Source organism: Artemia sp. Qi Xiang Cuo, chromosome 10, assembly GCF_049724085.1.
Source record: "Artemia sp. Qi Xiang Cuo chromosome 10, ASM4972408v1, whole genome shotgun sequence".
NCBI classification, from domain to species: Eukaryota; Metazoa; Arthropoda; class Branchiopoda; order Anostraca; family Artemiidae; genus Artemia; species Artemia sp. Qi Xiang Cuo.
The window spans coordinates 35127814-35153918 of NC_142803.1; the positions used below are offsets into that span (position 1 = coordinate 35127814).

Sequence of the window (26105 nt, forward strand, 5' to 3'; positions counted from 1 at the left end):
AGGAAATTAATTTGTTGTTTCTAAGGGGAATTATTGATTCACGATAGGTGAATTGAGGTCGACAGCACAGGTGTTCCAAGGTCGATGTTGTTGTAAGTGCACGCTCTCAGCGAATGTCAAGGTCGTTGTTGTTGTTGTGAAATTTAGGTCATTGACCCCATTACGTAATCTTTCTCCCTATGGACTCTATGACCATATTAGGACTCCCGTCAGCATTAAAAATGCTGTACGAACCACGTGGTTCGTACGGGACTCAATAATGCATCTCTACTAAGGAAGAGCCCCTTAAATTAAAAATAACACTAAATCATATCAAAATGAAACAAAGCGGAACTGTGTTGGCTCCGAAGGTAAATTTCTTAGGAATAGTGTATTGTCAAACTCAGTACTACATAGTATTACCAGGGAATAAATCTGGAAAAGTCGTCCTGGAAATTCAAAATTCTGATTCTGCTTTGCAGAGCTAGAAATTCTTTCTGAAGATATATATTATTTCACCAAAATAGACAGGTCTCTTGATGGATAGGCTTGAATCTACTTGAATCTAGTTTTGAATCTAGTCTTGTCCAACATGGGTAGACTTGTCTCAGTGCTTCGAGTTTCCCAAAGGAAAACTTCGAGTTTCCAGGAAGTAAAAAAATCAAGATTGGAATTTGAAATTCTGATTTTGTGATTTTTTTTATGAAATTCCCGTTTTCAATGCCTACCTCCTTGATTCTTTTAACTTTATGCGATTAGCGGTTTCATTAATGTTCATTAATTCCAGTAAATTGTATGCAGTTGTTTTGTAAGAAACTTTATGGATACAAAAATCAGTGGAAAAAAAAACAGTTAGCTAGTGGACATAAATTTTATTTTTTGTGTCGTCTAAATCCACGGCAGACATGAATTGGAATATACAAAGTTTTTATCCTTGAGATATAGTCGCATGGGTTGCATCTGTGTCCCATAGGTTTGTGCAACACTTTACCTGGTCTGCCCTGGTGCGATTGCACCCTAAATTAGTTGTATTCATAATTAAGACTATCAGTTTGGTATACCTTATTCTATCATATTTGCAAAAAGGCGAGGAAGAATACCCCATAATAATAGTGAAAAAAAAATTGGGGAGGAAAAACGCACTGTATATGGTTTTTTAAAACCTCCCTCTAGGATACTCCCTCCCTTAAGAGACATTTTTGCTTTATGAAAGCTGTTTACCTTATGCTGTGTTATGTATTTTATCCTTTGTTCATTTGTGTTCAGCTCCTTCTTGAAACTCAAAAATTGGGGAGAATATATCTAAACACTAGGTCAAAGTATCACAGGAATAATATGGCACTGCTTTTAGTCATCTACACGCCAAGGCTTTTCTTTTTGGCGGAAGATCATTTTTCTTTTGGTACTCCTTATTTCCTCCACCAGTCCAAGCTACGGGACCTCAAGTGGCAGACGAATTTTGATTAGTATTTTAAATAGGTTTTTCAGCTCTTTATTTTTTATTTATAATAGTAACTATGGTTGATCACACTCGGGGCTAGTATCGGCGATAGATTCATGTTGAGACTTTTGAAGTATATACATGTGCCAAGGGCATCCCCCTCCTCATCCCGACAAATGGTCATTAATAGGACCCCCTCACCAAAAAAAAGATGTTTTTTCAAAGACCCCTCCCCCTCCCAAAAAAAGAAATAAGGAAAATTAGGTATTAATATGGAGTTTTGTGGCATTTGATTATTCACTTCTAAACACTTCTGAATTTTTATTCAACCAACGAAAAATCTGAATTAATCACAATAAAATTTGAATAAAGAAGTCATAATAAAACCTGAAAGGTTTATAGGCATAAATAGATCTAAGATGTGTCCAAAGGGCAAAACTCGGTTTTGTTTATATGTTCTTGGTACTTCAGTAGAGCTATAAATTTGCGATTGTTGGAATTTCTTATTTATTTATTCAATTTAATATCAATTATTAACAAAAAACTTAACATAAACACATCCCCTCCAAATGCCACAGCAAGCCTTTCAAGTAGTTCAATAGTCTTTCAATCAAAAGATGTAACATTGTATTATGTTATTTTTTTCTATATTTCAGCCAGAATTCTAGAAGCTCTTATTTTTCTTACCATTTTAACCGTCGTCCTATTTTAGCCCAAGTTTATCCCGAAATTCATAGAAAAACAGAAGGAAAAAGACTATGATATTGTATCTGGAACTCGTTATGAAGGGGAAGGAGGTGTTTGTGGTTGGGATCTCAAACGAAAGCTTATTTCACGAGGAGCCAATTTCCTTACTCAGGTGCTTCTCCGACCTGGTGTCTCTGATTTAACTGGGAGCTTTCGGTAAGTATTTGTGGCTAAGTGAGCATCTGAGAATTTTCTGCCCATTAGTATCTATGTAGTTTAGTAATATGCACTAAAAGCTTAGCTAAAAGACTGAATTTGCGGGCAATTTTAGTGAAAACTTCGCTAAAGTTGAACATAAGGTTTAAAGTAGTAGTTCTGATTCTTTAACGTATGGTTTAACTTTCAGTATATGCGAGCTGAAAAATATGTTTTAAAGCAAATGTAACTTAATATGAAAAAATTGAAACTGTAGCAAAAAGAGCTGCGATCTTAAGGAGGTAGCAATCTCCTTTGGGAATTGGAATATTTTTGTTGTTTTTCAGTTTTAACAACGCTCATTACTTTATTTGTAAAAGCTTGTTTTCAAGTGTAATTTACGCTCCTGTTTAATATTAAATTCAGTGTTATCAAAAATATAAGGGGGACTTTCCCCCACTCTTTACACTCAGGTTTAACTTTTCTTATGACAGTGCTATGAGAATCTAAGAGAACATTTAGTGTATTTACTTAACACAATAAATATAAGAAGTACTATCCCCCTTCAGCCCCTGCTCTTTTATCTAATGTCCTTGAAAATTTCTAGGGGAGGTGGTCTCTTTTGGAATTCCCGCACCTCTGAGGAGGGAAGCGCATAAATTTAGCCTTCTATTTTGGGCTCAAAACCTTTTTCACTGTATAGAGGAGCTGTCACATCCTCAGCACATATTGTACGCTTAGTCCAAAATTTTCTCCCAAAACGGAAGGTCACTGGTTAAATTCTCCTTTCCCTTCCATATTAACATGAAGACTCCTCATAAAAATTCAAAAAGTTTTGGTCCCCCTAAATTGTCTTTGTTCTGGCTCGCCCCTCTTCCCACAGAAATATCTGCTGAATTTCCCCAGTTTTATCCTCTCCTTAAAATATGCATATCCCCTCCCCCTCTCCCCGAAACAAGATTCTGTGTATACTCCTTGTCGTGGTCGTTGGTTCTTCATAAAAATATTGTCCTTTGTGGGTGTTCATAAGCCCTCCCACCTCTGTGCACGTAAGCGTAGCAAGTAGCATTTTGATTTATATTCGGATTTTATTTTGGCCATGATAGGAGAGCTGTCTTTCCCTCTATACCAACCTGTATTGCACGCTCATTTTCTAATACATTCTTCCAAATCAAGGGAGACTGATCTCCACCCCTACACCCTTATCATATTGATCTGAATAACCTTTCACGAAACGCATATAATTCTGAGCCTAAAACTGTATTTATTGAGGCTTAATCCCCCCCCCCCTGACCTCCCCTTAGACAAATATCCATTGATCTTCCCTTAATACCTTGTATTTGCCTATTTTGTATACCAGAAAAACGTAGAACAAATAAGCAAAGAAAAATTTCAGTTAGTGGAAATGAGAAACTAATGAAAAGATTTCGGCCGAAGCCTCTGCTCTCCCGTCCTTAGTGCAAAAAGAAGAAAAAGTAAAAAATAGAATAATATACACAAAACGGAATAAAAAGACAAACCAAAAAATTAATTAAAAGAGTCACCCAATCTTACCAAAACTACAAAAAGGTGACTGAAAAATAAACCTGGATATAGTATGACTAAACATTAATTTGAAAATTTATTTCCAAACTGTCATCAGCCTGGATAAGCTACTGCGAATAAATCTGGAGAAATTACTAAACTGTAATGCTGATGTTAATATTGGCAATCTGAATATTTTAGATTCCTCTCATTTCTATAAAGGAGGATTTTTCTGCGAAGCAATATTTTGGTTTAGTGTTTTTGCAGGGTTCTGATTTATTCTGACTCTCCTTATTTTCTCGTATTTTAGTATTTTACCTATGGCACTTAGATGAACTAGTCTCTTGTCAAGTTTTAAAGTAGCTTAGTTTTCATTAGGTTGTTAATTGAAATACGTCGATTTTTATTCTAAGGATAAGAAAATACGAAGAAATACGAATTAGAATCAATTACAGTGTTTAAAATGGGGACGACCTAGACCGATTCTCCGGTTTCCATATTGAGAGTGAGTTTCTTTTGAATAGGTTTCTTGGTTTTCACCGCTTCCCTGCATATTTGCATAGAGCTGCAGTACCATACGTGTAATTATGATGCTGTCATCAAAAACGATCAAGCCGAATTCTTATAAAAGTGCCGGGCCAAAGTGAAATCGATATTGACGAGCCTGAGATATATATATATATATATATATATATATATATATATATATATATATATATATATATATATATATATATGTATCTTCCTCTCTTACTCTTTTTTTCCTGTTTCTCTTCTGTATTTTCTACTTTTTTTTCAATCAAACATTGTCCTCCGTGCTGATTCAAACATTGAACTTCGAAAACGTAAGCTTGGTTTTACAAGATTTCGCTTGAATAGGAAGAAAGGTCAATTCAGAATCGAAAGGTATATTAAGGTCTATATTGATTTTCCGTTTTCTAGATCCCATGCTAGAGGTTTATATACTTGTAAAGTAAATAGTCTTTTATATAGAAAATAATTTGCTTTGATTTTTTTTTAATTGTTTTTCAATTACCTTGCTGATTCGTAAAATTTTTTAACAATTGGATTTTCCTACTCAAAAGATGGAATTTTTTATGACAAAATTATAGTTTAGTTCAGATCTGGAGACTTTGCTCTCAAAGTCTGGAGACTACGGATTTGCTCTCAAAAAAAAGAAGGAAAATTGGCTTACTATTTAACTAAATTACTAGAATTTGTAGATTTGGCTGGAGCTAGAGAAAAACGAATTTTAATGGTAAATGAACCTTAAACTAATTGAGATAGTATATACATTTAAAGGTAAAATTGTCTATGAGGTGGCCCTTTACCACCTTGACATGGTTGGTCTGTTGAGACTGACATACTTTGCTTTCCTAGCAGACCCTATAGGTACTGTTCTAGAATATTACTTTGCAGTGCAACTGTCTTTAATAAGAAGACTTGATGAGGCGTGATAAGAAGACGTGGATGATATCCGCCCATCTTTGCTTGGTCTGCCTTTGCGGTGTTTCCAGCCTTTGGCAGTTGGATCAAAGTCGGGCGGGTGTTTGAATGGGCAGGCGAAGCAAATGACCGTACCAACGCAGTGAGTGGGACTCAAACTGCTCAGAAAGGAGTGGCAGTTTAAAAGACCAGAGGATCTCCAGGTTTCGTACCCTGTTGAGCCATCTAACGTTTTCAGTTTTGTGGAGGTGTTTCGTCTGGACATAATCTACTTTCATCATCTGCGCCGTAGTCACGGGTCAAGTCTCTGAAGAGTTCAACACAACACTTGCTACCTATGCAGAGTAGATACGAGCTTTCGTGAGACGGCTGATCTGGGGTTTGTGGAATATTGCTCTCAGAAGACAGCCGAAAATGGTTTTCGCCTTTGCCACCCTTGCTGATATATCTGCATATAGATTTCCATTTTAGCAGACAATTGAACCAAGGTCGGTGGATTGCTTGACTATCTTAACATTTTGGGTACATACTTCTATAGATGTCAGGGGGCTGCATAGTGTCAAATCCACTGGCATTATTTTGATCTTAGACCAGTTTACTTTTAAACTAACTTTTTTTTGCAGCAGATGCTAGCGTTTCTAGAGCAGTTTCAGTATCACTGAGACTTTCGCATACTAATGCAACATCGTCAGTGAAGTCAACATCCGACAGAGCGTTTCCAGCAAAATCGACGCCAAACGGATACGCCAGCAGTGTTTTGTTGAGAACATGGTCCATGACACAGTTGAAGAGTTCAGGAGCAGCAGCGCAGCCTTGCCCAACACCATTCCTGATTTGAAAACGTGTATTCTGAAAGAAAAAAACTAGAGTATTCTCTTTGAAGAATACTCTAGAATACGTCCATACACCTGAAGAATACGTCCATACACCTTCTCTGTCATTGCACTTCTCAAGGACCCCGGATTTGTTGGATATTTCCACCTGATACTGCTCTACCAGAGTGGGGTCTTTCTGGATATGATAGGTATCAATTTTTCAAGATGTCTGGCTGTTTTTGTAGCTTTAAGGCGAAGCATGATTTTGCCAGCAACAAGCCGATGGTCGGTGTTACCCATTTTGGCCCCTCGGTATGTGCAACAATTCTGCTAAGACGACAGCCATCGCCGTCGTATGATGATGTATTTGAGCACCTTCTTCGTTGATCTATCTTTACTATAACAGGTATGTTTGCCTATGTTGGGTCTCTGGAACCACGTGTTTGCAACGATGAGTTTGTAGGCCAAAAAGCAGTTCAGCATTCTTTCTCCGTTGTCATTTACGCTATCTACTGTTACGGGCCCAACGTCAAAATCCCACAGGCCGGGCACATTTGAAATACTAGCAATCATATCTCCTAGAAGAACGAGTTAGTCTTGGGGAGGTACTGACGGGAGCTTAGAGCTTAATAGGGTATAGAAATCATCCGTATCTTCTTCCTTGGCTTCATTTGTGGGCGTGTAACAGGTGATGAGGGTTATTTTTCCATTTTTCCCATCGAGCCTTGCTTTTAGAAGCCTGCATGTTGCTGGTGCGTATGACAGGAGGGCCTTCCGTGCGGCACTGTTCAGCACTAGGTGAATGCCTCCTCTTTTCTGACTGCCAGCAGTCCAAAGCACTGTGCGCCCTTCCCGTGTCCTCTTCACCATTACCAGGGGGATCTGTTTCAGGTTCAGGTGTGTTTCATCTTAAGAATTTAAAAAATCTAAAGTTCTGATTAAACAATATACATACGCTCTAACAAGTCCTTCTCATTTCGAAAAAGTAAGGCAACTCGAAATTGATAAATGTGAAAGCGACAAATAGATTGCGGAATCCTTTTGAATCTTTTGGAGAGAGTACGACTTTTACAAGTTCTTTTCATTTCAGGAATGCAAAACAGGTCAAGAAATAATAAAATTTGAAAGGGCATGATTTCAGCTATTGTCATTTTATATGTATATATATTTATTTTTTTAGTTATTTGGCTAATATAAGCTTTGGACCAGGTTTGTACAGTGTCAGGACATTCCAGGTGGCCACATTAATGCCACCTTGGTCAAAGATATTCAGAGAGAATCGTCCTTGGGTGGTGCGGGGTCGAGAAGGGATCCAAGATGATATATCCGAGGCTGAATTTCTGGTTCCATTCGTAATAATAAAAGTTTCGGGAGGAGGGCTGACAGCCGGCCCAAGGTGCACTTAGTTCTCCAGTGGCTAGTCGGATATCCAGAGGCACGTGGATGTCCTTCTTCATGCGCCAATTTGCATGGGAACTGACTCCGGACGAGTACCATACCATTAACTCCAATGGTTCCATAAAATGGAACTGTTCCATAAAATTCAGATTGCAATCTTAACATCAGCATCACAGTTAAGTAATTTCTCCGGATTTATTGGCAGTAGTTTGATTAGGCTTAGGAGGGTTTGTCAGGCATGTTTTCCCCACAAAGACATGCAAAGCGGAACTGCATACATGAATGGTTTTGAGCTATAAAAAAGACTTAATTATCCATCGCTCCCAGCCTGGAAATATATGTGAAAATATAAATATGTGAAGTGCATATACGGAACAATTTCTGTATTTTAAAATGACTATAATACCTTCTCTGTATATGCCTGCCTCCCTCTCCCCCTGAAACAAACTCTCTGAAGGGTTAGACTTTTAGACTTTCCTTTATTTTGTTGGTTAATTCATTATGATTATAATACGCGTCAAACATGTTAATAATTTGATACAAATAAATATACTACTAAAAAAAGGGGGCAAAAACCCTGTAATAAAAGAAAACAAAACAACCACTATGGTTCTATTGTGATGGGTTGAGTGATTAATGGAAGTTGCTGATCAAGCCAGTTGAGCTTTGAACATACTAACTGACTACGGTCCTGGATATTGTGTCATGTGGTAGTTTATTCTTTTTTTTTTTAGGCTCTATAAGAAATCCGTACTTCAGAAGCTCGTTGCCGAAACGAAATCCAAAGGCTATGTTTTTCAAATGGAAATGATCGTAAGAGCCCGTCAATTTGGTTTTACTATTGGAGAGGTTTGTTTTTAGTTTCTTTCAAAGGCCATCTCGAATTGCTGTATGGCACCAAAGTAGGTTTGACCTGTCCAAAAGCCGAAATAGGTAAAGCTGGTTTCGTCGATTGTTTTCCGTACAAAGACTGCACTCTTTTCAACTGTCTTTTTTTTTTTTCTTTTTTTTTTGTTTTTTTTTTACTTGAGAGCAAGAATTCCTGTTCCGATTTGACTTTTGAATAATTATTTAGAAATCACCGTCTCTAGGAGACTTAAACATGGATGAACGAGGGTAGATTACAGTTTCCAATTCTAGATTACACAGAGACTATATTACGAGATTTTCATTATATGTTCAAGATTACGGCTCTATTTTCCTAGGCAACAGATTTTGGAGCGTGACGGAAAATCACCTGATTCCATAAAACCAACAAAGGAGCCTAAATAGCTGGTTTTGGTTTTCGTTTGGTTCTGAGGCTCTAGTTATATGGTGGTAATAATTATAATAATGATAATATTACGCTTAAATAAGGCTAATAAGCATCTTAAAATCCCCGAAACTCTTGTATGTTTGTTTATGTGGGTAAGTTGGGAGAATGTGGCACATTCCTCACACATTCAATATGCCCAAGTAATGTGTTATATAATCGGTAAGTGTCTGTATTCTAGATAAAACCCGCTTGTTTCTGTGTATAAAACCACATAGGTAAGATAATCACCACTATGAATTTTACGAAACCTGTGAAAACTAACAAAAAATACAGTGAACTTTGTTAGAAGTCTGTGAACCGAAAGGATTGGAGATTTCATGAATTCTTGCAGTCTTAACATCAATAAACTTGTTTTTTTTTTTATTAATCAGTTTTAGGAAGCTTACTTTTGCAAAATCTGTAGAATAGGCGAATTTAGATGAATAGACGAACGTTTTAAGCCTTTCATTGTATTAAATCAGAAAAACAAGTTTGTCAGCTGAAAGTAAGGAGTAACATTAAAACTTAAAACGAACAGAAATTGTTCCGCGTATGAAGGAGGTTGCCCCCTCCCCTTCTCAATACCTCGCTCTTCGCGCTAGAGTTTTTAGTACTTTTAAAAAAGCTTCCTACTGTTCTAATGAAACGAACCTTGTATTTCAGGAGTCGTTCTTGAAGAATTGGGACAGAAAATCAAACTTTATGCAAAGAGCGAGGGTATTGGGAGGGGAAAACCCCACTCATATACAGAATAGTTTTTTTGTTTTAAGTTTTAATGTTACTCCTTACTTTCAGTTTAAACAACTTGTTTTTCTAATCTAATGTCTGATCGTTTTTCAAAAAATGCCCACTCCCCACCATTGAAAATTCCTTCCCCCCACGGAAATTACTCCATGGAAAAATTCCTTCCCCCCACGGAAATTACTCCATGGAAAGTTCTTCCCATATAAAATACCACTCCCCGGATTTTTTTTTTCGCAGATGATTCTGCCTGAAAAATTCCCCTTAGCATACTTTCATTTGAACAAGACTTTAATTTCTGATATTATTTCAGATTATGCCGGACTCTCCCCCCCCCTCTTCTCCATGGAAAATTAATTCCCGGGACCCCAATCCCCAATGGAAAGTTACTCCCCCGGAAACAATTCCAGCCGTGCTGAAAATTTACCCCGGAAAATTCCCATGGAATATTTTCACATGTAAAATTAAGTCAACAAAGAGAAAGTAAAACAAATAAAAAGAAATTCGTAAAGTAACTATGACAAATTCCCCCAGTGTTAAAGTACCCCCGGAAAGTTCACCCCTGACGCCCCCCCCCCTGGAAAATTCTCCTTGTAGATTCCCCCATCAGAAAATTCCCCTCCCCCAAAATAATTTCCGTATACTTCCTAATAACAAATACTATGCGTAACCTCGATACCTGCGCAACGCAGATCATTGGTCAGCATGTAAAAAACAATTTTTCAAGTTGTTTTCCCCTGGGCTTTGGGGGGGGGGGTCGTGTTATGGGCATTTAGCTTGGGGGTATATAACTATGCCCCAAAGACATAGTTGTTGGACCTTTCAACTATGTTTAACAAAAGGGCTATCTCAAAATTTTGATTGGACGACATTAGGGAAAAAAGGGTCGTGGGAGGTGGACTAGTTGCCCTCCAATCTTTTTATCACTTTAAAAGGGTACTAGAAGTTTTAATTTCCGTTTTAATGAGCCCGCTCCCGATATTTTTAGGACCATTGATTCGATACGATCACCCCTGAAAAAAAACACGCATCCGTGATCTTGTGGCAAAAATTCCACGATTTTTGCAGATGGAAGTTTGAAGTGTCTACAGTAGGATTCTCTGATGCGCTGCATCTGATGTTGCGATTTTCATTAAGATTTCTTGACTTTCTGGGGTTGTTTTCCCCCTTTTTTTTGGAAAATCGGGCAAATTTTCTCCGGTTCATAGCTTTTGCTGGGTAAGACTAATCTTAATGAATCTTGTATATTTGGTATCAACATAAAATGTAATTCTTTTGATGCATCGATGGATATCAAAATCCCTTTTTCTAGGGTTTTGGTTGCTATTGAGCGGAATCGCTCCTTACTTAGAGTTCACTACCACAAACTGTTTGATCTACGCGTGTTCACGTAACTATAATGATGCAAAGAACCAAATATACACACTTAATTGATTTTTTGACAAAATAAATATATCACAAAGTTAAAGCTCAAAAATAAGATGGAGGTACCCTGTATTACCCAAAAAAATTAGCAACAGAAACAACTAACATTTTTCATATTTCTTGCTTTGTAGGCATCGATATACAAATGCCTAGCATGCATTGGTCCAGAAAAATCAAGGAATACTTTCAATATACAAATTCAAAGGACCGACAACAATCTAAAGAAGATAAACCATAACCATTTCAAAATTCAGTGAAACGTCATCATCACTAAATGCATAAAAAAAAACATCTCAGAGCCGTTTCTTTTTATTAGGTTTGATCCCAACCGAGAATTTTTTTTTCTCGGAGCCAGTCTGTAGATAGTATCAGACAATAAATTCCTTGCTATAGTTGCTAAATAACCAATTGTGCTGAGACGGGAGGATAAAAATCATGCACAGGACAGCTTAATCAGAGGCAACGCTATAGCGCTGCCTATAGTAAAAGCCATACGGCTCCAATACTACTACTACTACTACTACTACTAACAACTCACCACAGCACCAAGCCGCCTGAGGCCAACACAGCTACGCACGCTCTTCCTCTATCCCAATCTATTCAAAGCCTCCCTTTTTACACCCGCCCACGAAGTTCCCATTTCTTTTAAATCTTTTTTTATGACGTCCTCCCACCCCACACGAGGACTACCTGCTTTCCGTTTAGTCCTAGACGGTTGGCCGAAAAGTACAATCTTCGGCAATCTGTCATCCTTCATCCGCACAACGTGCCCTAGCCATCTCAACCTGTCTTTCATTATAGCCCTAGAGAGCGGTATTGAACCATGTTTTTGGTATAGCCTATTGTTTGAAATACGGTCAGCCAGCCGTGTACTCAGAACAATCCGTAGGCGATTTCTCTGGAAAACATCTAGTAAATCTTCATCCGCTTTTCTGAGCACCCATGGCTCAGAGCCATATTTGACTACTGTCATCACTGTAGCTTCTAATATTCTAATCTCGGTTTCTATTCTTCCAAACTTTTTTTAATAACTGTGAAAAAACACCCTGATCCTTGGCTATTCTACTTTTAACGTCTTCACTGCTCCCACCATCTTTACTAATAATACTACCAAGGTAAGTGAAGCTGCCCACCTGATCAATCTTTTCATTACCCAACATCACCTTTTCGTCTTCACTTATTCCTAGCCTTAATGACTTAGTCTTCTTAACATTAATTTTCAACCCTATTCTAGCACCCTGAACTCGCAAATCTTCTAAAACTTCATTCATTTTGCTCACACTTCCATCTAGGATGCTTAAATCGTCAGTATAATCTAAGTCCAGGAGAGTTTCCTCCCCATTTGATTCCGTAGTTTCCCATTGCCTTTCCTGTGCTCCTTAAGACAGAGTCCATCAAAATGATCCATATAAAGCGGGATAGAACACAACTCTGCTTAAATCCTGATTTAATACAAAACCAGCTGCTAACCTCATTTCCTATCGTAACTGCAGTAGTGTTATTCTCGTATATAGCACGAATCACTTTAATGTATTTGTCTGGTATACCATACAAGGATAAAATCTTTACTAAAGCTCTTCTATCAACGGAACCGAACGCTTGCTCATAATCTATAAAACTGAGGACCAAAGGTGTTTGCCAACTCAGGCACTTCTCAATTATTAGCCTAAGAGTGAAAATTTGGTCGACACATCTTCTACCTTTTCTAAAACCGTACTGTTCTTCTCTTAAAACTTTGTCTACGACATCTCTCAGTCTAAAAAGTATCATATTACTAAGTAATTTACTACCTACAGAGACCAGACTAATGCCTCGATAATTACCAAGCTCACTTTTATCACCTTTCTTATAAAGTTTCTTAATTAAGGTTTTCCTAAAATTGGTAAGTACTTCCCCTTTTTCAAAAATCATTCATAATCTTCAGTAACTTATTTCTAACCTCAGAGCCACCATATTTAAGAAACTCATTTACCTCGAGCCTTATTATTTTTTAGTCCTTTCAGTACTGTCGCTAATTTCTCCTCACAAAATAAAATTTCCTTCACATCCAAGAAATGACAAAACTTTTCGCTTTACTATAGATTTGTCCCTGTATCTGTCTCAGTCTAACGACCTATTAAATTGTTTGGCACATTTCTCTTTAGTTTAGTACCTGTTGCCCTTCATGCTCCCATTTCTGTCTTTAACTGGGCCAAGTCCGGATTGACTACTCCCTCTCAATTCGTTAACATACCAGTACAATATTTTTACTATTATGCCGTCTAGCTGCATCTTCCAGATCCTCGGCAATTTTATCCATGGCCTCCACTTCACACGTCCTTAATTCATATTTTAATTCTTTCTCCACTTTCTTTTCATTCCTTTTGTTTTCACATGATCTATCAGTCAGATAATTCTTGTACAAGTCCTTTCTCCTTTCTATTAAACATAAAGCCTTTTCACTAATATTCTTAGCTGCTGTCCTAGTTTTCCTCCCTAAGACACCTACAACAACTGCACAAATTATTTTCTAAAATTATTCCATTCATCATCCACATTGTAAAATTTTAAACTCTCAAGTTTAGTATTCAGCTGTTTCTGGAAAGTTTCTCTCAGTTTCTCATCCTGGAGTCTACCAACATCATAACTTCCCGGGAGATAGTTACCCTTCCGATATTCCAGCTTTAAATTAACCCTTGATGCTACTAGATGGTTATCTTTACTTTTAACATCAATAACAGCACTCCTATATACCCTAGTATCTTGTATTGATCCTGCCAGTCTTCGGTTTACTATAACATAATCAATAAGGTTTGCTGTCTTACTGCTCCAATGTTTTATTATTTATTTATTTGTCATTATTTTTTCTCAGAGGCACTTCATATGGAAGGGCTCGTCGTATTAACTTCAAAGGGGGCTCATTCGATTGGAAATCGAGAGTTCTAGTTCCCTTTTTAAGGGTCAAAAAGTGATTGGAAGGCAAATAACACCCCTTCCACGTCCACCATTTTCCAAGACTCACCCAATCAAAATTTGAGATACCCATTTTTTTCAATATAGTTGATTTCTAAATGTAATTTATGTTTTTGAGGAGGACACTCCCCCACAGTCCTCAGGGCATGGGTTATAAGTTATGGCCTGGGGGCATATAAGGTTTTTATAGAATGCTTTGTCGTAGAAACTTCAAAAAGGACTCATTCGATTGGAAATCCAAAGGGCTAGTGATCTTTTTAATAGTCGAAAGTGATTGGAAGGCAACTAGCCCCCCTCTCACGTCCACCATATCCAAAAACACAACCAATCAAAATTTTGAGATAGCCATTTTTTTCAACGCAGTTGAAAGTTGTGGCAATTTGTTCTTCGAGGATGAGAACCCCCCCCCCCCCAGCCCTCAGGGATAGGATTGTAAGTTATGCCCTGGGGGCATATAAGGGTTTTATAGAAAGCGTTGTCTTAGAAACTTAAAAATGGGCTCATTCGATTGGAAATTTGAATGGCTAGTGCCCTTTTTAATAGTCGAAAGTGATTGGAAGGCAACTAAACTTCAGAGAGGGCTCATTTGATTGGAAGGCAACTAAACTTCTGAGAGGGCTAATTTGATTAGAAATTGAAAGTTCTAGTTAAGTTTTTGAGAGTCAAAAGAGACTGGAGGGTACCTAGCCCTTTTTTCCTCAAACTCATCCAATTATAACTTTGGAATAGCCATTTTTTAAAAATAGTTCTAAGACCATATAATCAAAACTCCGGGGACGACATAGCCCCCCCCCCAGGGCCGAAGGGCAGGCGCTGTAAGTTATGCCCTGGGGGAATATATGGTTCTTATGGAAGAGATGTTCGTAAAAACTGCTGAGAGGGCTCATTTGATTAGAAATTGAAAGTTCTATTTAAGTTTTTGAGAGTCAAAAGAGATTGGAGGGTACCTAGCCCTTTTTGCCTCAAGCTCATCTAATTAGAACTTTGAGATAGCCATCTTTAAAAATAGTTCTAAGACCATATAACGAAAACTCCGGGGACGACACAGCCCCCCAGGGCCCAAGGGCATGCGTTTTAATAAAATAAAAGTAATATGTGACCGAAATATCTGGTATTTTTTGTGAATTTTCTATACACTGTCTATTAAAAAGTATTTTATCCCTATTTTGAACTTTTATTTTATCGTCATGGAAAGGCAGTGTGGTCTCCGAAATTATCTACGGCATGCGTTATAAGTTATGCCCTGGGGGAATATATGATTCTTATGGAAAAGATGCTCGTAAAAACTTCAGAGAGGGCTTATTTGGTTGGAAATTGAAAGTTCTTGTTCATTTTTTAAGATTCAAAAGAGATCGGAGGGCAACTAGCCCCCCCCCCTCCTCCACACTCTAAATGCATCCGATAAAAATTTTGAGATAGCCATTAAGTTAAAAATTGTTTAAAAGTCAGATAACTGAAACTAAGGTGTATACACAGCCCCCCAGGACCTGGGAGCAGGCGTTGTAAGTTATGGCCTTGGTCATATATTGTTATTATGAAAGAAATGCTCGCTTACACTTCAGATAAGGCTCATTTGATTGGAAATTCAAAGTGCAAGTTTACTTTTAAATAGTCAAAAGAGATCCGAGTCAAAAGAGATCCAAGGGCAACTAGGGCCCCCCTCCCACCCACGCCTTCTTTTTCCAATTCCATCTGATGAAAATCTTGAGATAGACATTTTGTTGAAAATAGTTCAAAGGTCGGATAAGACAAGCTCCGGTGTCAATACAACCCCCCAGGGCCCAGGGGAAGGCGTTCTAAGTTATTCAAACATACAATAGATACTAATGTAAATGAATAAACAAATCTTAAAACGAGTGAAAATTAAACTGAATATGCAAATCAAGCTTGAGACGAACGAAAATCACTACAAACAAGAGTTTTGATATCGCCTCCTTCTCTCACTGGTGAAAGTCTGTAACCTACTCCGTAATTGGCGCTTTACTGAAAACTATATGCGTCTTGGAGAGTCTTGGAAAGTATAAACAACATCAAATTGAATATTTGATGTACAATGATATTAATTGTTGAAAGATCCATCACTCCTGTAATTTTATTGTTATTTTCAATACTGTAAGAACTGTAAAAGAAAATATTTGTAATATAATTCGTTTGCAGTGAAACACCAATCACGCAGTTGGCTTTTTGTTTTTATTTACTGATAAGGAAGGGGACAGTATCCAAGCTCTTGTTTGTAGTGAAATTATATTCGCCTTGAACAACTTTAGAAAAAGCTAATAAATTAAACTGAATATTGGATGTTTAATGATATAAATTGCCGAAAGCTCATCAGTTCAAAATTTTACTATAATTTTAATGTTTATTTTCAATATTAAGTACAAAAGAAAATATTTGTCATTAAAGTTGTTTTCAGTAAAGCGCCAATGACGCAGTAGGTTATATACTTTTATAGTGAGAGAAGGAGGCGGTGCCCAAACTCTTGTTTGTAGTGGTTTTTGTTCGTCTCAAGCTTGATTTGCATATTCAGTTTAGGTTTCACTCGTTTTGAGATTTGTTTATTCATTTACATTAGTATGCATTGTATGTTTGTTTGAATTGATTGTTTATTTAATTTCTGTTCGTTTTAAGTTTCATTTATACTTCAATAGCAAATTTTTTTTTCGTTTTAAGCTTGATTTTCATATTCAATCTAAGCATTACTCGCTTTAAGATCTATTTATTCATTTATGTTATCACTTGTTGTATGTTTTTTGCTATGATTGTCTATCTAATTTCGGTTCGTTTTGGGTTTCATTTATTCTTTAATAGGAATTTTGGCTCTTTGAGTTTGAGTTTGAATTCTAAATGGTATTTGTATCTGCTGAGCTCAATTTTAAATGGCCTTTACTTTTCTTTGAAAAACTTGTTTTTCGGAAAGTTTTTTTTTAATTAAGGATGAAAAGGCTCTTAATGCACCTGTAACCCTAACTGAATATTTATATGTAAGTCAATGCTACTTTTGGACGGTTGTCTCTAGACCCCGGCGCCGAGCCGATAAGGGAAGTTCGGCGGCGGCGGGGCCAAAAACAGGTCGCTGGCTGGACGCTGGTCTTTGTTATTTATCAAGAGAAGTAGAAATCTGGTAGAAACGAAATGGCTGTGGCGTTTCAGATCCCTTGCATAATAATTGAAGTATCTATTAGCTATATATTCTTAACATAAATAATTATCAAAATTAGTATTTTTTTTTTCATCGACCATTATTGCATACAAAACTTCAAATACCGTATCACAAAATTCGTCAATTATTTGGGTAATAACTTTGAATAGAAGTTTGAACTTAGTTTGAACTTAGAAGCTAAATTTTTTCACAATGCTCTTTGTCTATATCTGTTTTGTCACCTTTAAAACAGTTGAAATGGACGACTTTGATATTGTTTGTTTTTTTGCTCTTTGAAATTCCTAAAAAGCCTTCCTTGCATTAGTAACTGGTTTTAATAACAATTAAAAAATGCATTTTAAAGTTTTTTTGGCTTCCTTATAGAATATGTATCATGTATGCTAATGCTGAGCTGCTGCTTTTTTGGATTGTTTTTGGCTGCTCTTTTGGATATTATTCATTTTTTCTTTTGGGGATTCATTCCAAAGTAGAAATTTATAAATACATAATATCAGTTAAATTATAAACTGAATCTTAAAGGAGTAAATTTACCAAATCGAAAAATACATGATGGTGAAGCACTTCAATTATAATGAAAAAAATATTTTGATAAAAATTATAATTCTCACTTGTAAATAGCTTGTGAATACCTTATATTAGAAGAACTACCAATTTCATAAAAAAAAGCCCCTCTGGATACCGCCTTGATAAGATACCCTCTGCTTTTAATTCAAAAAAAAAACTTTTTCGGCATCCCTGCCATTAAAAAATCAATGTATTTCCTTCTAAGAATGAAACCCCCTATCCGTCCCACCTTTGGATACTGCCTTAATAGGATACCGTGTCTGCTTTAAATTAAAAAAAATAACTTTTTGCATCCCTGCTTACAATAAAAAAAAATCGAGGTATAATCATTTAAACATGACAATTCTCTAACCTTCTCCCTCTGGATACCACTTTGATAGGATACCGTCTCTGCTTTAAATTAAAAAAAAAATAATTAACTTTTTGGCATAAAAATTTTTCAGACAGAAGATTGTATGTTCTTTAATTTACCGGGCGTTCAATGATTGTGAATTAAACATTAAAAAATTATATCTAAAAATAGCAAAAGAAAACAAAATTCTGCAAACTTACGAGTCAGCTGTCACAACAATCTGTTGACTATCAATTTCAAATCCAGCTGAACCTGTATAGTGTATGCGTTCCGGTCAGCTTAAAAATAAAATTCTTGACTACGAATGATGTAAGACTCTTATAGCAAGTGGGAAAGTGCATTCGAAATGGTTTAATCTCATTTCATAAAGACGATACTTTTGTCAATATATGAGGAACCGTGTATATTGCAAATTTGCAATTGTACCTGCCTGTTTTCTATGCAAAGTAATATGAGATACGAATAGCAAAGAACAAGAGAGTAGTGAAGAATTATGGTATGCAAAGTAATATTTGGCAGGGATAAATCACTAGGGGTGGCACCGTGATTGGGTGATTTTCGGGGATTCGGGGAACCAAATTTTTTTGGGGTGACAAATATATTTTCGGGGAAATCCCCAAAAATACGGGAAGAGTTCAAGCCCTGCTTGATTTCTAATCAGAAAAATCGAAATACTTAGCCGCATGAGAAAAGAGAAGCTCCGAATCCGCCTCTAACATACTAGAGAATTACCCTAGATCTAACTCAAAGCTAGCCGGCGGTACGCTGGTGGTGTTGCGACACTAGGCGGCGGTCAACCGGGCCCCTTGCTGGCGGCGTTCGGTCGATGCGCCGGTGTGGTGCCGGGGTCTAGTTGTCTCCTTTTCACGTAGGCATATGGAAGGCTGCCTTTCATTACATTGTAACGGAAATGTTTTCCTGTCTAAATTAGAGCATATCCTCACATGGCCAACTATGTTCAGTCAAAATCAATACGATATCCTGGGAATAATTCAGGGTATACCAGTTTGTGACTAGGAATTGTGAATATCGAAGGATTTTACAACCAAAATACCATCTCGTACATGTGAATATGTCATTTTATAAAAATGTGTTTTAAAATGAAATAGTACATAAGACAAGCTTGTTCCCTTATAATGGTGTTTTGTCAAAAATGTCGAAAAAATGACAACTTTTCATGAGAATGAAACCGCTAATAATGGTAATTTTCTATTGGCCTTGAATAGGATGCTCTCTTAAAATAATCCAGAGAATATCGTCACTGTCACGCTTAAAGGTCGTGTCTGACTTTTCACACTTGTGAGATTTTTGCCAAATACCATTGTCGAAGCTATTTTATTGCAAACGATCAACAGAGCAATAAACACCAGGTGGATCAGCATTGTTCTGCTGATTCTTCCTTCGACAACAGCTCAGAAAACAGTGCTTGGTGACTACATCATAAGTTTAAAAATTGTCAGATCTGTCGTTTAGGCCTGACAGCAACGATATGTATAAATGTTTCAGTGTTAAAATTGAAATTAAGGTCTACATAATATCTAATGAGCGTGACAGTCACGTATAAAGATGTACGAGAATCAAAAAAATAAGAAACCTCCCTTTTGACTATAAGATTGCTTTTTTCTTCATTCGACAAACTAAGGAAAAAAGGCTTATGGAAAGCCCATTAACCGAATTTCACCAAAATAACGCTTATGAGGTTTTCACGCACTGACTGCGACACGTAATAAAATATTGATCATCTGCTTCTTTAGGGGTCTACGTGGCGTGTCTTGGATTAGCGCACTAAAGCTCTGCTTTTATTTCAGGTTCCAATATCGTTTGTAGATCGAGTGTATGGTGAATCCAAACTTGGCAAAAGTGAAGTCGTACAATTTGTCAAGGGTCTTTTGTATTTGTTCGCAACTACATAAAACATTCCGTAAAACCAACATAATTTTTACGTATATTTTCTATTCTTCTAGTATTGCTTTAATTTAGAAGTTTTTTTCTCTTTAGTGTCTCATCCAATATTTTCAAGATGCTGCTCAAAGTTAGAGTTTAATTGAAGCATGAAACATGAAAGATTTATTAACAATACTGAAAAATTGATTAGTTTCAACACGAATTGAACTCATTTGACTGAAAAATAAAAACTGGGTTTAAAGTCGAAAACATCATGCAAAAGACAAGAGGAAACAAACAGAGTAGGTCACCTCAGCACGATTATAACTTAATTCAAAATTAAGGCTAAACCTATTATTTATAAGTCCCCACATCCTGACTTAAGAATAATCTTGAAGAAACACCTTTTCATTGAAGAACGGCTATTCAAATCTGAGATTATTTAGGCTAAATTAAACTTCTTACAAGCCAAATATTTACCGTGCCGTATTTAAATATCTACTTCGGGTGATTTCAATTCACGTGGATGTTAGCAGCAAGTAATACTTTGTTGTCTGTTCTGGGGAAATAAGAATTTTTGTGGAAAACCTAATTTTTCATAATTCTGTCAAATATCTGGAATATCCCAGATGTGTGTTATGATTTGTCTAGTGTATATTGCAAAACATTGCTATAATGAAACCAGAGAATAACTTCCAAGAAAAATACCTTCCATTTGTCACGATTCAACCTGTACCTGGAAAAAAAAAGTTTTTTTTGTGGCAAAATGATTTCTTCATAATTTTTTGGAGATAATTCCACATATTTAATTGTTCACCTATCAAATATTCGAAATATCTAAGTCATGCTATTGACATAATAGCAAATGTAATTATGATAGAATGGGTAATAAAGTAATAATTTTTCGAAAATTCTTATAAAATGGGTCCAAACCGCGAAATATAAGAATTCAGGCTTTCTAGTCGCTAGTTTGATGCATAAGACTCTTTCAATTAAAGCTATGTTTTGATACCAAGGAAAAACAGCTGTAAACCAAACACAGTTTCCACACAATAGCCGAGGAAAGGTCATATTGTAATTGAAAAGTCCCATATCCAAAATAAGAATAATGTAATACCCGAAACAAGAAAAATGTCCATTTGACTAAAATATAAAAGTACTATAAATAGAAAATTAATTCAAAATGAATACAAGTAAATGACAGTATGTTACGGGAAGGGCTAATAAGAGAAATGTAACTAACATAAACCGGTTTTGGTGCTTTGAAATCTCTAGGCCAATTCATAGCTGATATACTCAAATTAAAATTATCATCAATTTACTCAACGCAAACTAAAATTTCTATAAAAAGGAAGACAAAACTTACGCAAAATCAAAACATTCAGACCATTCCTGAATAGCTTCCAGAAGATACTCCTTCAATTTATCATACGTTGGATAAGATGATAGGACAAGCTGATTCGAGTACGTGCGAGGCAACGGTGTTCTGTTGCCATATTATCACGATGAATATGGAATTTGTGTGCTATGTTCATTCCTTCGAGGCTAGCAAACCCTTGAACAGGCATTCTGGAAGAACCTTTGACAAATTGCAAAACTTAGCGCGATTTCTCTGATCAAAAATACGCAGAGCCCGACAAAATCTTCAATATCGATATTAGGTAGTACAGATACTAAAAGTTGCAGGTCTTGTTCATTAGATATAGATATGAACCTTTTTGGAATAATATCATAAATTTTTCTATGAAAGCATTAAGTTGCCCTCTGATTGCTCCAGTCATTTTCATCTGACAGACTAATTGAAATCCTTTTTATTTCCGTCAGCTGCATTGATATTTCAAGTCTCGAACCTCACAGTCTCGAAAGGTTTGTACTTCTGGAGACATATCACCTTCTTTAAATACTGGTGTTGGTAAATCCGTAGAATTTTTAGGCTCTGGGGAAGGGAGCCCTTGTTGTTCAGCAGGAGCAAGTTTGTCCTTTTTATTTTTTTCAGTTTACCCATGAACTAGCAAGATAGCCTTTACCATAGGCTGTAAAACATAGATAGTACAACTTCCATAGGTTTCGGACAGTAGTTCCAAATAATTGCTCGAAGTCATCCAAAGCTCATCTAAATCAAGCTGCTCACTAAGAGATTCTTACGGCACTTCCGGAGGAATATGGTTACTTGTTTCAAATTCATTATTAACTCTCACTGGAACGTATTCAGTAGTAATGTTGCTCTCGTACGACTATTCTGTTTGTCTTCGTCTGACAGCTCCAGCTGTTGATTTTTTTGCGATTTGGATCCCACTAAATGAAGAACAAGCTTTTCCATAGACAAGAAAAAGACCTAATTAGAGTTGCAGTTTATGGTGTCGTAAAGGGCGACCGTAAATAGGCTCTTCAAAAGTTTTGGGTTTTGATGGGGTAGATAAAACCATATTATCGTTGGTAAAGCGATCTACCATCACACTTTTATAACTTTTGGACGAGTTTGATTCTTGAACTACTTCTTTCATTTTTTCGCTGACATTCTTTTGCAGACAGGAGACTACGTAACTTATTCGGAAAAATTGAAGTCTGGTCTCTTATCGCACATTCCAGTTCCCTGGTTTTGTCTAGAAGCAGCTTTTAATGTATCTTCAAAGCCTTTTTCAAAACAATTCTTGGAAATTAATGCATCAAAAACAAGTCCAAGTGAAGGCTCAAGGGTCCCATTTAACGTAAATGTCTGAGTTTTAGAACTTCTTAGTAGATTCCTACTTTTGCAGTTCATAATGCTCCGAATGACGAAATCTGTCTTCTTGACGCCTCAAAATTAGCGCTGTCGACTCAGGTAATCTCAATGACACAAGAGAGAGTGCCTTCAGTATTTGGTTGGTTAATAGAGCTGATATTTTGATCATCAGGCATTGAAATCATTGAGAAAAGCTGACCAAAACTTGAAATTGCAGTCATGGTTCCATACCGCTCAGATTCTTTAGCCAAAGTAGCCGTTAAGCCTGCTTGCCTTTTAACCCCTGATTACCTTTTTTTGGATGCAGATGTGCGAGGGCGCGACGAAATACCCTAAAGACTAGGAACAGAATCAGATTTTTTTTTAGCTTGGGATTTTTCTCTGACTTTTCATCAGTTTCTTCTTTAGGTAAGACATCCTAAGGGAATATTTTTACTAGCTAAGCAGTAACATTTATGAATGACAACACACAGCAAGTGCGGCTTGTGGATGCAAAAGAATACTGTTTTTCTCTACACCTGACACTTTCCAATCAGTCACATGAAAAATTATGGAAAAGACACTAGTTATAGAGCCCAGAGCCCTGTATCCCTGTATAGAGCCCTGTATCCATAGTGATATTCAATCAATGCATATCTCCCTCTTTTGAACAGGTAACTGAGCTTCATTTCTTAGAGATGTGTCTTATTTCGGTTGCTTGATATTCTCCAAAATCGAAAATAAGGATTTCATCACCCCCTCACGGGTTTGACAGTGATAAGAAAGATTTCATATGACACAAGACGATCTTGTAATTTTTAATTTGCATCAGAAACATGTCCACCGACAGGGGCTTTTAGGTGCAAAGGTCCTTCCCCCAAGAAAACTCGTGTTACAGAAAATGTGCCAAATATTATACGGAAAATTAGTATTTTACAGACTATATTTGTCCATTTCACTTTTTGACAAAAGAGTTCGAACCATTTCTACTTTTAAATGAATGTTTGCTTACTATTGTGACATTTTTGAATTAAAAAAAAAGTGAAAATTACAATAAACTAAGTGTGAGTTTCCTCTCTCTTCCTCTTTTGGTGCCTAAATTGTTTTTTTCTTTTAATATCTAGAGCTTTCACTTGAAACAAATTATCGGTTTTTCTTCGATTTTTAGTTTTCTTGTATTTGTGCCACGCTACTGTATTGTATTGGATTTAATTACTCTAAAAAAACGAAAATGCATTATTTTGACTATTTCTATTCCAGGTAACAAAAGTGATACAGTTAACTTAATTTTCTTGTGTTTGTTTCAATGTTTTTTTTTTGTGAGTATCAAGCTGTTTTTAAAATTGTTTAAAAATAATACTCAGCTAATCGGTTTGTTTCATATATTTTCTTATATTTGTATATCTAATTTTGTGCTAGGGAAACTCAGGGACGGATTAAAAAAAAAGTTTTAAGGCAGTGAGAAACTAATTGAATTATTTAACTAGCGTTTATCTCATTATTGTAACTAATTTTATGTACCGTACAGCTCCCTTAAGTATAAATCTGTCTTGACCGGTAACTGGAATGCTCTTAGATTTTAACGAATAGTAGAAAATGAAAATTTTCTTGAGTTTGGAGGTGGTCTTTTTAAAGGCGGATTTTTGTATATGCTGTTATGTAACTTGTTTGCAATTGAAGGAACTTTGGTTATGGTGCTACGTAGTTGTAGTTAATATGATATTTCGATTTGAAATAAATATTACTGATTCAAGCAGACTTTTTTTTCAATTCAACGCTGTTTTGCTACCAAGAATGTATCTATATTTATGTAAGATAGCCGAGTTGAACTTTCAAAGATTTTCAGAATCATGAAAATTCTGTTTCATTAAGGCGATTTATGAATATTCGGTTCATCTGATATTACTGATTTCTTTAAAATATCAAAAAGTTTGTCTGGAAACCCATTAAAGTTTTATTGTTATTTTACTAGAGTTAGAACTTATTTTCATCTTTTTTTTTCAAGACCACACTGCCTTTCTATGACAAACAAATAAACGTTCAAATGGGAATAAGTCCATTTATTAGACAGTGAAAACAAATACAAAAGTCTGGATATTTTGATCACATGTACAGCGATCATCGTCAGCAGAAATAGGTCACCCAAGTCATCTGTATAATCTGGATCTAGGAAGGAGAGTTTCACCTTCCCGTTTTATTCCATGTTCTCCCATAGCCTTTTCCGTGTTCTTCAGGATAAAGTCCGTCACAATAATCTATAAACGGGGAGAGGACACAACCGTGCTCAACTCCCAATTCTAGACCAAATCAACTACTAACCTTGCTTCGTACCTTAATCTCCGCCTATTTACTTATCTGGTATACCATCCAAGGACAGGACCTTCACTAACGCTTTTCTGTCAGCTCTGCCAAATGCCTGTTTATAATCCATAACATTGAGGATTAAACCGGTCTAATGATTCAGAAACTTCTCAGTTATTAATATAAGAGTGAGAAATTAATATATTTCTCAGAAAAGACTAATAAGGTCTTTCTGAAAGCTAATGAAAATTTCAAATGTACAAAGGCTAAATATGGAAGAAAACTCCTTATTAAAGGTATGACAAGAGAGAGCTTGTCCGATTTCTACTTCAAAGTAAGCTTATGTTCAAGCAGCTGATGCGAAAAAAAAAAGAAATTATAAGAATGAAAAAAAAAATTGGTCTTAAAAGTTATTGATAAAAATGAAAAATATTTTGCTATTGATGAGTTGAGTTAAATTCATATAGGCTTTTATACATTTTTGTTTGTTGGCTAACCACCAATTTCGAAATCTTGTTTTATTTTATTTATGACGAATAATCGTTAAAAATCGTAAAAATCTAGGGGTAAAATAAACTGAAAAGGTGGAAACTTGTTATAGGTGTTCAAGCATTGGCATATTATACACTAGACCTGAAGTGGTTGTAAGACCTATTGAAATTTGGTGGGAAGTAAAAGCTAATGTAGTAGTTATGCTTTTAGGGGATCAGGACGCGACCCGACCTTTTTAGGGGGATTAGGGAGGGCCCTAAAAATTTGTCAACAGGATAACCAGCAGAATGGGTTATCGGATCCCAACCAAACTTGGTGATAAGTAAGATTACGTGTCTGTTGGTCCCTATTTATTTTGATCTCTGTCGAGGAAGGGGCTTCCTAAAGTCTTGTCATACTGACATATGCCAGAACAAGTTTTGGGATTTAAATGAAACTTGGTGGGAAATAGGAGTAAATTGTCTAGCTGTGATTTTTTTTTCACATCCATTTCAGTCTCTGTGGAAAATTTGATCCCCCACCCAATTATTTTCAGCCTGATATATTCCAAAACGAGTTGTCGGGTATAAATTAAAAGTGGTAATAGCATTTGTAATAGATAGCAGTCTGTTCGTGATTTTTCTGAGGGTTAAACATTGATCTTACATCTGTGGGTAATACAGGAGAGAGGAGGGCTTATTTTTTTTCGACAGGATGTCTACCTAATGAGTTGTCAGATTTCATCAAAAGTTTTGGGATACTGAAGTTGATTTTT

The 26105-nt window shown here is 36.3% G+C and overlaps 1 protein-coding gene across 1 annotated transcript; it reads left to right on the forward strand.

Moving 5' to 3' along the window:
• The first annotated feature begins 317 nt into the window (after window positions 1-317).
• Window positions 318-24292, forward strand: Dpm1 (Dolichyl-phosphate mannosyltransferase subunit 1). The gene is made up of 4 exons (XM_089095983.1): window positions 318-350; window positions 2133-2323; window positions 8220-8334; window positions 19782-24292. Exons 1-4 carry the CDS (start codon window positions 318-320, stop codon window positions 19884-19886), a joined length of 444 nt encoding a protein of 147 aa, XP_088952109.1. The 3' UTR covers window positions 19887-24292.
• Window positions 24293-26105: the final 1813 nt, after the last annotated feature.

Excerpts from the sequence above, each read along its gene's own strand:
- Dpm1 (XM_089095983.1), top strand. The coding sequence starts at position 318 with ATGAAACAAAGCGGAACTGTGTTGGCTCCGAAG. Across the intron at positions 351-2,132 it reads GAACTGTGTTGGCTCCGAAG|CCCAAGTTTATCCCGAAATT; the intron begins GTAAATTTCTTA and ends GTCCTATTTTAG. Across the intron at positions 2,324-8,219 it reads GATTTAACTGGGAGCTTTCG|GCTCTATAAGAAATCCGTAC; the intron begins GTAAGTATTTGT and ends TTTTTTTTTTAG.